Below are 13,299 nucleotides of genomic sequence, written 5' to 3'. Positions count from 1 at the left end.
TTGTGTAAAAGGATAGAGTAGAGAAATAAGAGTACAAAGTATAAATCTAAAGAAAATTACAAAAATATATAAAATAAATCCTAACAAAAAGTAAAAAGTGTTTGAGTCGCTCTAGATCTCTCTCAGAAGCTCTCGCTCTCTGGTTTGAGGGTCTGCGGCGTGCTCGTTTATATATGGAAACCCATTAACCCTAGCTTCCTTATCCTGCCCGAGAGTCTGCTCGATGGGGTGCACGAGGATGTCCTCGGGTTGCTCTTCGGGTAGACTCTCGGGTTGTTCTTCCTGCTCTTGGATCCTCCTCGATCGTGTTGGGGTTCGGACTGTTCTTCCAGCTTGATGGCTCCTTCGGGTACATGCTCGGATTTGTCCTTGTTTCTCCCCATTTTAGGCTCTAAAGCACATGTTTTCATCTAAAGTATGCAAATGCAAGAATGCAACACCCTAAATGGCCTAAAAGTGAATTCCTACAGTTAATGACCTAAAAATGCTAAGGTAAGGGTATAAACAATGCAAAATATGGACAAAAAGGATGCTAAACACATGTAAATGAGAGAGTTATCAGAAACTGAAGGAGAGTCATCGGCTTTCTTAGAAGCAGAATGAGACTTCGGAGAGGCTACTACAGACGGAGTAACCGGTATTGTTACCAGACCAGTCGGTGCAGGAGAAACAATAGCAATCGGAGACTGTGGTGAATCCAAAGCAATAGGAGGGGAAGAAGACGACACTGGAGCCACAGGAGCAAAGCAATAATCCTTTTCGACAACTAAAGGTGGAGACAGTAATGGAGAAGATGGTGTATATGACGTAGCAAAAGGAAAAACATCCTCATAAAACCGAACATCTCGACTCACGAAATCTTACCAGAGTCAAGATCATAAACACGCCAAGCTTTCTTGCCATAGGGGTAACCGAGGAGGACACATTTGCGGCTGCGGGACTTGAAATTATCTCTATCCCTATGACGAATGTGTGCATAACATAAACACCTTAATGTGCACAGCATGTCATAAGAGGGTCGTGTACCAAATAAGACCTCATACGGTGTCTTGTCGTTTAAAACTGATGATGGTGTCCGATTGATGAGGTGAGTGGCAATGAGAATGTTTTCCCCCCAAAACTTGACAGGGAGGTTGCCTTGAAAGAGACAAGCGCGAGCCACATTTAAAATGTGACGATGTTTACGCTCAGCCCGACCGTTTTGTTGGGGAGTATCCACACACGACGTTTGGTGAAGAATGCCATGTTCTTGGAAGTAAGGAGTAAGGCACATAAACTCAGTACCATTATCACTGCGGATTACATGGATTCTATCATGGCACACAAATTGCGTACGAGTTGAGAGACTTTAGACTTTGCGGATATAAGATATGTCCAAACGGAGTGTGAGTAATCGTCGACAAGGGTGAGAAAATAAACAGCACCAGTAGTAGATGGAGTTCGATATGGACCCCAAACATCGCAATGAACCAAAGAAAAATATACCAATGATCTCTTGATACTAATAGGAAAAGAATCACGTGTTTGTTTAGCACAAAAACAAATTTCACAACTTGCAATCTTGCCAACATCATGTGGAGATTGTCTACAATCTGATAAAGAAAGCAAAACACTAGTAGAAGGATGTCCTAGTCTTTGATGCCACAAGGCTTCAGACGACGCTTGAGCTAACAAAGCTATGTGAACCCTAGCAGCAAGAACACCCGTAAAGTAATACACTCCCTCACGTTCTTCCCCCGCCCCAATCAAAGTCCTCGAAAAACGGTACTGTAAGAAACACAAAGTGTCAGTGAATACCGCAATAGAACTCGTTTGCTTAAGCAGTTTAGATATAGAGATCAAGGTGCAATCAAAGTCAGGAGCGTAGAGAACATCGCGCAATTTATAAGTGGAGTTGAGAGGAAGGACGCCTCGTTTCGTTGCGCGGGACGCAGTACCATCGGGCTTGGTAACAGCGGAGGGAATAATATCAATCACGTCATGTAAAATAGAACAATCTTCTGTCATATGATGCGACTCACCAGTATCAAGAATCACATCAGTTAGACAAGTTTAACCTGATAACTGTTCATAAGACACATTAGGACGCTGAGCTTGAAGAACAGAGATCTGTTGAGGAATCTGATCGGTACTAGTAGCCAAGGAAGAAGCCGCTTGCGCACTGTGAACATGACCACGACCGCGATCAGTACCTCTGTTCGAGCGTCCGCCACGTTGAACAGCTTTGTTGTCAAAGCCGAAGAGGGAGTCATGTGTATCAGGAGTGGAGCGAGGAAGACTCTTTTTCTCATAATACCAGTCCGGAAAACTGTGAAGCAAGAAGCATTCACTAATATCATGACCCTGGCGGCGGTAATGTGTGCACACACGATCACGAGATTTAGGCGGCGAGACTGTAGCAACCTTCAATGGTTGCTCGGCGTGAACCGAAAAACCAATCGCTTCTGGTTTTGTTGTCTCTTTGACCGTCAACATCCAGGTTTTGATCTTCCCGAATCTCCCTCGAATAAACCAGGTTGAGAGAAGGTAATGGATCCTCATCGGTAATTTTGGAGCGAATGTGAGAGAAACGAGGGAGATCAGGGCCAAAAAGGAATTGATGAATTTGATCATCCTCACGTTCTTTTTCTACATCAGGCGCAGCTTCACAACGATAAACCCTGCTTGACTTGTAATTCTGGAGTTCCTCCCATAGCTTGGAAAGGCGTCCATAGTATTCAAGAACCGGTTGACTGTCTTGTTTACAAAAAGCGATCTCGTCCTTGAGAACTTGCTTGCGGACTTCGTTGCCAACAGAGAACCGAACACGGAGACTCTCCGACAACGTTGAAGCTTCGGAGATGAAAGAAACAGTGGAGCGGATGCGAGGATCGATAGAAGTACAAATCCAACCAACAATCATGGAGTTCGCCGCGAGCCACTGAGCAAGTTCTGGGTTCGAAGGTGGTTTAGGAGTCGAGCCATCAATGAACCCGTTTTTGTTTCGCTTGCAGAGAGTTGCGAAGTTCGGTGGCCCATCCAGGATAGTTATCTTCCTTCAACACCACCGAGGAGATAAGAGAACCAAGGTTGTCGGAGCTGCTGAGCGAGTAGGGGTTAGTTGTCGTGGTTGACACAGCAAGTTGAGTTGTGGTAGAAGATTACTTATAACCCAGTTTTTGTGTGTTTATTTACGGAACATGCCATTTATAATTTAAAAAAAAACTTGAGAATTGATGTGTAATTGAGAATACATCATAAAAATCCTAATTCGAGAATTGATGTGTAATCTATCGAATCCCACACACAATTTCCCTAAACCCTAAATCGACAATACATCATAAAACCCCTAAATCGAGAATTGATGTGTAATCTATCGAATCACACAAACAATTTTCCTAAACCCTAAATCGACAATACATCATAAAAACCCTAAATCGAGAATACATCAAAACCGAAAACGAATTTGGAACACAAACCTCTTTCAATTGGAACCGGCAGATAACTTTCAATATAATAGAGCAGATCGGCCTTTGCGTGAGGAAATTTTCAAGGTGATAGCTCAGATCGGCCGGAGCAAACAAATCGCCGTTATGAGAGAGAGAGTAAAGAGAGAGATTCGGAGAGAAAAGAAATGATCTCGATACTTTGATTTTTTTTCCTTCACCCTACCCATAAAACAACAACAAATTAGATGCCAACACGTGTTAAGACGGACGAAGCAAAATACATCCCAATTATAGGAACGTTCCTTCGATATATCGTTGATTTCTATTTAAATTTAAGATTTTATTACTGAAGGACAGACCATATATACGCTAATGCAGATGCTCTTATGCTCTTGCTCTGGTTTCCCTGTTTTTGTTTTTATTTCTTTTTGAATCGATGTTTGTTTGATTTTTGTCAAATCCTCCTTTACTCTGATTCTGCTTCCTTCGTGAGTTTCCCCTTTGTAAGTGCGATTAGTATTGGTTTTTTGCAAGGTGATTCGGAGCTTGTAATCGAAGGATCTTAAGGCCGTATCGGCGAACTGTGGGTTACAGGTCTCCGTCTCGAATCTCGGAGTGGTGTCTTGGTGCGTCTATGCTGGATTTCGCAAGTCATTCGCTGTGGTGGCTCAGCCATGTCCAGCGATGGTCGCGTTGCAAGGGTGGCGGTTAGGGTTTGTCGAAATTCTTAGATCTGTTCACGGTTCAGTTCCCAAGCATTTCTTCTTCGGGTTTTTTTTATTTTCTTGCTTATCCGCCAACCATCTTTATTATGCTCCAGGTATGTGTCACAGACTCACAGTTTCAGTCTATTGGTACTTCTAGTTAGAAATAGTCGTCCTCGAAGCTGATTAATTTGTGTTTCCTATGATACATATAACTAGCTAGATGAATTTGTTTGATAAGAAATTAGGTGTATTTTGTTTTACTCTCTCTTTGTTACATTTACGAAAAGGTGGCGGCATACATGGACGGAAAGAAGCTACGCATCTTTTTACATGCTGCTCAACTGTAAGTTCAATCACTTTATTAACTGCCGATTTATTCTGAAGTGTATTTTGTTTATGATGTAACCATTTTGGCAAAAGTTGTTCTTCTTTCTTCTCTAACTTCGTTACTTTCTGTTCAAAGGCCCCAAACTGTTAGACAGCTTTGATTCTCTCCATGTGGGAAGGAACTCCTCAGATACCGAAAACGACAGTGAAGGAAATCTCTTTGCTTTGGAAGCATTTGGTTTTGAGGCTGGTTTTGTGTGCGGATTTGTGGTTATTTGTTCAAGTTGAGGCTCATGTTGGAGATAAATTTGCAGGATGGTCTCTAGGAGCCAACATTTTTTTTAACTATTTGGGTCAGGTTAGTTAGCTTAACCCATGAGTCCGTTGTATGCTGCTTCAATACTTTAGTACTTGACTGCAGAAAGTGAAGAGGCTTGTTCTTAACTGTTGTTTTCTTTTTAATATGTTGTCCTCTCGTTGAAGATAATGGATGCAAAAGGATAGAACTCATTAGCATTGTTTCCAGCTAACTTTTGTGAGAGCATGTGGATCAGACGAGGTAAATAAATTTCGTGTTTTTATCAAAACAATGTTACTTGATTCTTCTCTCAGGCTTGAAGTTTGAGATAGTGTTTGATGTTTGTTGCTACATGAAGTTATACAGGAAAGGAAAAGTCACAAGAGTTTGGTAGCAAAGTTACATCTACTGTCTGTAAAGTTCTCTTCTTTGAGCAAGTCCGTCTCCTTCAAAAGTCTCCGGAATGGTAAAAAAAAAGCTTCTTTCTTTTCTTCTGCATGATTATGAATGGCATCTATATTTTCAGCAGCATAGTTCATGTCCGTCTTCTTGTTGTTCTTCAGGTATATATATAAGCTTCTGAGGATATGCTTGAAGATGATGTAGCTTCAAACAAAGCAATAGGACCCTTTGGTTCGAGCCTGTTGAGAACTTGATCAGTTTAGGACATGACTTTGTGTTTTGTTTATGGCTTTGTTTGATGGTTACATCTTCTCTTCTAGAGTTCATGCTTGTGATGTGTTCACTTTGTATGATTTGGATCTTTTATGGAAAAGCATTGGTATTTTATGATTTTTTTGTTGGCTTTAGATTTTTACAAATCTCTCAATACTTGTGTTATGTATGAACTGCTAGTTGGTTTATGAAATGATGTATTTCTTTAAGAATGAAGTAATAAAAGTAGAGATGTTTGAGAAAAGAAGTGGGTGAGTTTAATGAAGTAATAGGTGAGAAATAATATCTATTTAGAAGCTATAAGGAATAGAAGATGGAGCCTTTGCAGAAGATAAAAGAGTTGCAACAGAGACGGAGGGAAGACTTGTTTGGTTGTAATTAATAGAATTTTAGGGTGAATGTGAGGTCTTATGTATAACTAGATCACTTAGGTAGAAAATTTCAGTATAACTTAAACTAGTTGGTGCAAGACTACTAGAGTTATTAAAATAAATTTAAATATGGATCATGTGAAAAGGAATAAAAAATAGATTTTCGCGACAAATATTTATTTAAAATTATCACACTGTGGTAAAATGAACCAAAGACAACATGATATTAGTAAAACATTATTTGGTATGCACATAACTATACATAGTTATCTAGTTGTACTCTTATATTCATAGTTGAACTTTTGCATTTTTTTTGTATTTCTAGTTTATAATATAAATTATTAATTAGCAGTTGGCCACAAGATTTATCACACTATTAATTAGCATATACAAGGTTTTTATAACACAATGTTCATAAAAACTTGGGTTTCACCTCTTTTGCTTCATTTGAAGTGATCACTTACTAAGTCTTCCTTATACTATAAAGAGTGTTTTATGTGAAAACGATAATATATATTAGAAAGTGATAAATTCCTGTATGGTTGATTAAACATGGTTCTTTAATAGTTCAATATGTTTTAGAAATTCTTATAAACCTTAATTATCATTTTCATATTTTAAATATAAATACAAATCTAAATATATATTTAGTTGTACCTAGTTGAACTGAGTAATATATACAATTCGACAAATACCATTTATGTTATCTAAATATTACCTTCTATAGTTAAAATGTAATTTTGTGTGGTTATTATTCATTACCTCTCGAAAATATAATAAATAAATAAACAATTACGAATTACATAGGTTGTTCTAGTAACATCTCTTACTTTTTCTAGTAACATCTCTTACTTGTTCCATTTCCGGTGAACAACAACGCCAATATTAGCTAAGGTTGCAGAAGAAGATATGTTGAAGATGACTACAAAATTACAATAATATCGTTCATTAAAACGGATTTATGGACGTACACTAAGCAAAAGAACGTTATGTACGTACACTAATCTCAATAACGTTATGTACGTATATGTTCATATGTACGTACACGTTTATATGTACGTACACGTTCAATTTTAGGTTTAATGAAACCAAAATTACTAGAATATCCTCGTCTTCTACTTCTAACATACGACTGAAAACCCTAATTTCCTCTGCCTCACTTTATTTTTTCACTGACTTATGTCTATTTTTTTTGTTTCACTTGTGGGGTTTTTACTCAACTATTATAGATTTTCATCTCAACATCTGATTTCTAAATTAAAAACCTATAAAAAGTGAGTTATATAGATCTCCCAATAAGTCTATCGCAACGCTATATTGTCTTTGCCAGCTCAAACAAATTGTATTATTCTGGTAAGACTTTACAGCTGTCAAAAATGCCTACTTAATCTACCACAAAAAAGAAGTCAACCAGTACACTACTAAAACTATTTCAAAAAACAAAGAAAGTATACCAAAAATATCTGTCAAGGACTAAGTCTGTCACATAAATCTGTCGCAACATGTCATTAGTCTACCATAAATATCTTCCCTATCTTTTAAATCTATCGATTTACCCGCTCAAAACATAATTCTATCATCAAAGGTAGTTCCTCTACCAACTTAATCTAACGCAATCATATATCTATCAAATTAATCTACTTTAACCATAAGTGTACCAACACTACAACTAAGTCCACTGATTAAATCTAACGTACCCTTTCAATCTGCCACCTTAATATACCAACTATAACTACTGATTTTATGTACCAGAAAAATGTATCGTCAAAGAACCGGTAGACTTTCTCCCAGTTCCCAATGTTTTTTATTTTCCACTAATGGTATTAGCTGTAATTGCGTTCTTTCTCAACACCAATTTTAAGAATAGTATAGATAAAGAATTTATTCTAGTAATTACCAACAACTATGTGCTACTTTTATAATAAGAAAATTTTTATATAATATTATAGTAATTCTCTCTTATATAGCTATTCGGAGATAAGATAACGTACTACTCAAGATGGAACACATGTTAACTTCTCAGTGGATATTTCCAAATGTTCACCTTCTTGGAATTGTCTACTGAATACGAAATTCGACCCGAACAGAGCGTGTGATACATTATACTCACAATTACAAATACGTATCCGAAGATATTTTACCACATTGAAAATTAAAATAAAGGAACAACAATTAAATAAATAAATAAAGAGGACAGTTGTGCTCAAAAAGATTAAATATCTCTGTCACCTGCAGGCTCCAACAACAAGTCTTTATTCTCAAAGATTTGCTTTGTGACGCGTGGGCATATATACTTAGAAAAATCATGTTAAGTTTCTACTAATTTAATTATACAAAAAGTTTTAAATTTAACCAAAATATTCTTTTTTTATCAACTGATATTATATAAATTAGAAAGATACATAGTGAATTACGATTTAGCCGGCAGAAAACAAGAATATTCTCAAAATTTAAAGTCCAAAAGAAAGAAATTAAGCCGACAAACAAACAGAAGTTCCCGGAAACATAAAACGAAACCAAAGTAAAAATTATAAAATATAGAAATTAAACCCAAAACAGAAGATGAATCTTTAAAATAAAGAAATAGACAACAACGCTAAACCCTCACATGATACAACCAAAATATTCTATTCTCAAATTTTTTCTTAAAAAAAGAAAAGAAAAGAAAATTTATGCTTTTATTTAGGAGAATTAAATTCGATGGAACATCTTTTTAATTTAAAAAGATTTAATTACTTTACAAAATGCAGATTAAAAACTATTATTAAAAAAATTGATTTAAAAAAAAATCAATAATGAAAACGCCGATGATTCGAGGAAGAGAAGAGGAGAACCGCGTGAAGCGAGCTCTCAAAATCAATCGTGTTCTTAACGTGACCCCATTGTTTCTCAAACACGATCATCAAGAATAAACATTAATTTTGAGAAGACAAAAAACAGAGAGAGCAAAAAAAAAAAGTAAAACCAAACATAATGTTGTGTTCCAGATCTAAACTAGTGTTGTGTATTCTTTCTTCGCTTCTTCTTGTCGCCACTGCAACATCGTTTACTGGTAAAAAATACTACTGTCACAGATACATTTTTTAAATGTACTTCATTTATTAATCGTATCGATTCAAGTTCTTAAGGGATTTGGATTGTTTTTAAGGGTTTGGTAAGAAGGAAGAAGAAGGAGGTGTAGAAGAATGGACCAGGACAACAACAAGTGTAATAGAAAGAGTTATTGCAGAGGAAACTGGAGGAAACTCATCTTTGATTTTGGCTGCAAAGAGAACCAAAAGAAAAGATCCTCAAGATGATTTCAAGCTTTACACTGGTGGATGGAATATTAGCAATTCTCATTATTGGACTGTGAGTCGTTTTTTTTTTCTGTGGTCCAAAACATTTCTTTTGTTGGGTGTATGTAATCTCTCTCCTTCCTTGTTGGGTATGCTTCATGTTGCCATGGGTTCTTCTTAGATTCCTGAATTTTGACTAAAGTTTCAATCTTTAGTAAAGATTGGCTAGGGAGGTGTAATTATGCTCACTATGAATTAATCAATGGATTAGGTCACAGACTATTTGGGTTTGGTTTGTTTGATTTGGGTTCTTCTTAGATTCCTTTATTTTGATTTAAAGTTTTGATCTTTACTATCAAAACTCTGGGTAAGTGAAGTTTGATTGTTTTGATGTGTATTTATTATGCTCAATGAAAAAATTAGGATACTTAGCTAGCCTTCTTGATTGGTACAGTTTCGTGCTAATATGGATGGAAGATTTTTTGAAAACAATGGATAAATATTTCATCTTTATGAAATTGGATTAGCATTCATAGCTAGCCTTCTTGTTTGAATCAGTTTTGTGCTTATATGAATGAAAGATGTTTGAAACCAATCGATAGTTTTTCATCTTTGTGACGAGTGTGGAGGATATTGTTATAAACTTTTGACTAAAACAAACTCTCTCATTCTTTGGTTGTGGTGCAGTCTGTTGGTTATACGGCAGCGCCTTTCATTATAATCGCATTAGTGTGGTTTGTGTTCTTCGGGCTATCGTTGTCTCTGATTTGCCTTTGTTATTGCTGCTGTGCCCGTCAACCTTACGGCTATTCTCGAATTGCTTACGCTCTGTCCCTTATCCTCCTCATATTGTTCACAATTGCAGCAATGTAATTCTCATTACTCTCCTTTTACTTTGCTCACCCTTGTTTCTAGCGGTTAATTTCTGGAGTTGACTGCGGTATCTTGTGTTTGATATTCCAGAATAGGATGTGTTTTCCTTTACACGGGTCAAGGGAAATTTCATGCTAGCACAACCGATACTTTGGACTATGTGGTGAGTCAGGCAAACCTCACGTCAGAAAACCTTAGGAATGTGTCAGATTATCTCAACGCTGCTAAGAAGGTGGACGTGCAGTCCTCCATTCTGCCAAAGGATGTTCTTGCGAGCATTGATAACATACAGGGAAAGATTAACTCCTCCGCCACAACTCTTTCTGTCAAAACAATGGAGAACCAAGACAAGATTCAAAATGTCTTAGACAACATGTAACAAATCCAGTACCATATTGTTATTTTTCATCTGTTTTCACCTTCTTGCTTTATATAATTCGTGTCTCTATTTCTTGCAGGAGACTTGCGCTCGTCATCATCGCTGCCGTGATGCTTTTCCTTGCATTTATTGGATTTCGTAAGTCCTAAGTCGTCTAGTTATATGCATCAGCAAATGTCTAGAGATTAATATTTGATTAAAACTCCCAGCAAGCACTTAACTTGGTGATTTTTTTTTTTCACAGTTCTCTCTATCTTTGGACTGCAGTGCCTTGTGTACACGTGAGTGAAGAAGTCTCATTCTTATGTTCCCGTTTACGATGGTTCCAATCTCGTGTTGAAATTGTGTTTGTGATTATCAATGGTTAGGTTGGTGATTCTTGGTTGGATTCTCGTCACGGGTACCTTCATCTTGTGTGGTGGATTTCTGCTTCTACACAAGTGAGTTCTGTTCTCTCTCTACCATTTTGTCTTACTCAAATGCATTGAAAGATTTCTCAAACAAACAAAAAAAAACTTCGTCTACTTTGTCAGCGTTGTAGGGGATACATGTGTTGCCATGGACCAATGGGTCCAACACCCAACAGCTCACACGGCTCTAGACGATATTCTACCATGTGTTGATAATGCAACCGCGAGAGAAACATTGACTCGGACTAAGCTTGTGACATACCAGTTGGTCAACCTTCTTGACACTGCCATCAGCAACATGGCCAACAGGAACTTGCCACCTCAACTTCGGCCCTTGTATTACAACCAGTCGGGTCCTCTAATGCCCCTTCTCTGTAACCCCTTCAACGCTGATCTGTCAGACAAACAGTGCCAGCCTGGTGAGGTCCATCTGAACAATGCTACTGAGGTAAATCTATGATTCCATCTGTATATTTCTGAATTTTCAAAATCACAACTAGAAATTGAAATCAAAAGATTCAAATTGAATGCAGAACATTCTTAAAAGTAGTGTAGAATTTGTATCACAGTCTGTCTTATGATTCGGTATTTATGCAGGTGTGGAAGAACTTCACTTGCCAAATTGTAACACCGGGAACATGCAGCACACAGGGACGTTTGACCCCTAAGCTTTACAACCAGATGGCTGCAGCAGTTAATGTAAGCTATGGTCTATACCGGTATGGTCCGTTCTTGGCAGACCTGCAAGGGTGTGACTTCGTGAGGTCTACATTCACTGATATAGAGAGGGATCATTGCCCTGGACTGAAGAGATACACAAAGTGGATCTATGTGGGTCTTGTATTGGTGTCTGCAGGCGTAATGTTGTCTTTGGTGTTTTGGGTTTTATATGCGCGGGAGAGGAGGCACCGGGTTTATACAAAAGACTACAATGCCATGCACTCTGAAGATCCACGAAGCAAGGGCCATTGAGATATTATCTTCTTTTGCGGGTTCGCAGTGTACATTATGTGTGACAGTTTGGTGATCTTATGTGTAGTAACTGATGGGAGGAATCTTTGATTGTCATTGTTGTCATTAATACTTTTTTTTATATTGCTTTGTGGTACTACAAGATTGCTTTCTGTTTTTTTTTTTACCTAAGATCGTACAGATCTGTAGTGTTATTTATTTAACCAACACTTCTCTTGTGTTTAAAGACCATTTCCTGGCGACTTCCCTGTAGGCTTTATACGTAGATTAGTGTTTCATCTTGTAATTGTAGTCTCCATCACACCACTACAGGTATAATGACTTCGAGAAGTGAGAATCCATCACCTCCTTGTAAATCATTACCTATAAACTTCATGATGTTTTTTATTTATTTATTATATAAGGTTAATCAGTCAATCTTTGTTTTCGACTGAGATTTCCATATTTGAAAGGTTTCAAGAGAATGATTTTCCGAGTTTATGCAATGGAGGCGAGTTATATAAAGACGATATAGCAAAGAGTCAAATTATATGATGTTTTTCCTAGTATGGCCCATACTAGCTAACGGATTTACTAACTCTACTATTTTCTATCTTTCAAATAAATCTTATTTTAATCCACGTAAATGTTTGATATTTTAGTTGTTAGCATTTGTAAATTAATGTGTTTTACCATCTATCTTAACATTTTTGTAATACATTTTTGTGTTATTCTCTTTTTTTTTTTGCAAACAATTTCCACTATTATCCTTAGGTTTAGCCAATTAATCAAAGTTCATTAAGATTATTTGTATAAACCTTATTATTGGATCGGGTTAAATACAAACTAACAAACCCGATTGCTGTAAACGGATCCTCTTTAATTGTGTCGGGTCGGTTTACAATCGATAAACAACATCTGATTTCCACTCTCGGATCCTCTTTAATTCTTAATATAATGTTAAGATAGAAAGATTTTTATGACTTTACTAAGCAGACTCTCTATTATTTACTGTATTTAATCAATTCATATAATATAGCAATTCCTATATGTTTATAGAAACACGTATAATTATATCTTTGAAAAAAAATACTTAGGTTCACTCCTAGGGTGAACCTTCTTATTCACTTCTTCCTTTTCAACCAATCAAAATCTTCTATGCATTATCTTGTTTAAAAAAATAAATCAAAATTAAATTAAAATGCAAAACAGATGAAAGAAACAATTCTGTATATTTTTATTAAAGAAAGTTAAATATTGGCTTGGTTTAGATTTTACAATTATAATGAAATGATGTATCGGTTTGGGTTTACAAATAAGGTGATTAGGGTTTAGATTTTACAATTTAAACAAAATTATATGTCGGTTTGGGTTTACAAATGAAGTGGTTAGGGTTTAGATTTTACAATTAAAACGAAATTAGATGTCGGTTTGAGTTTACAAATGAAGTGGTTAGGGTTTAGATTTTACAATTAAAATAAAATTATATCTCGGTTTGGGTTTACAAATGAGATGGTTAGGGTTTAGATTTTACAATTACAACAAAATTATATGTCGATTTGGGTTTACAAATGAGATGGTTAGGGTTTAGATTTTACAATT

At 36.5% G+C, this 13,299-nt stretch overlaps 1 protein-coding gene and 1 long non-coding RNA gene across 3 annotated transcripts; both read left to right on the top strand.

The window, feature by feature from the left end:
• The first annotated feature begins 3,770 nt into the window (after positions 1-3,770).
• LOC104700014 (uncharacterized) lies at positions 3,771-5,554 on the top strand. 2 transcript variants are annotated; one of them, XR_015563615.1, is made up of 7 exons: positions 3,771-3,931; positions 4,023-4,248; positions 4,423-4,478; positions 4,599-4,820; positions 4,946-5,021; positions 5,119-5,226; positions 5,324-5,554. It is a non-coding gene; the product is annotated as an uncharacterized LOC104700014 (long non-coding RNA). The 2 variants fall into 2 exon arrangements; XR_015563616.1 differs by having other exon boundaries at positions 3,791-3,931; positions 5,127-5,226.
• Positions 5,555-8,521: 2,967 nt separating this feature from the next.
• On the top strand, positions 8,522-11,960 carry LOC104700027 (uncharacterized). Its single transcript, XM_010415477.3, has 9 exons — positions 8,522-8,858; positions 8,955-9,157; positions 9,772-9,953; positions 10,048-10,332; positions 10,416-10,474; positions 10,581-10,617; positions 10,705-10,776; positions 10,870-11,194; positions 11,344-11,960. The coding sequence occupies exons 1-9, from the start codon at positions 8,780-8,782 to the stop codon at positions 11,716-11,718; spliced, it is 1,617 nt and encodes a 538-aa protein (XP_010413779.1). The 5' UTR covers positions 8,522-8,779; the 3' UTR covers positions 11,719-11,960.
• The last annotated feature ends 1,339 nt before the right edge of the window (positions 11,961-13,299 follow it).

The sequence above is a fragment of the Camelina sativa genome, chromosome 1 (assembly GCF_030686135.1).
Source record: "Camelina sativa cultivar CO46 ecotype springtype chromosome 1, ASM3068613v1".
Classification (NCBI taxonomy): Eukaryota; Viridiplantae; Streptophyta; class Magnoliopsida; order Brassicales; family Brassicaceae; genus Camelina; species Camelina sativa.
Note: the sequence above shows the minus strand (reverse complement) of the source record. Positions and strands in the feature narration are given on the sequence as shown.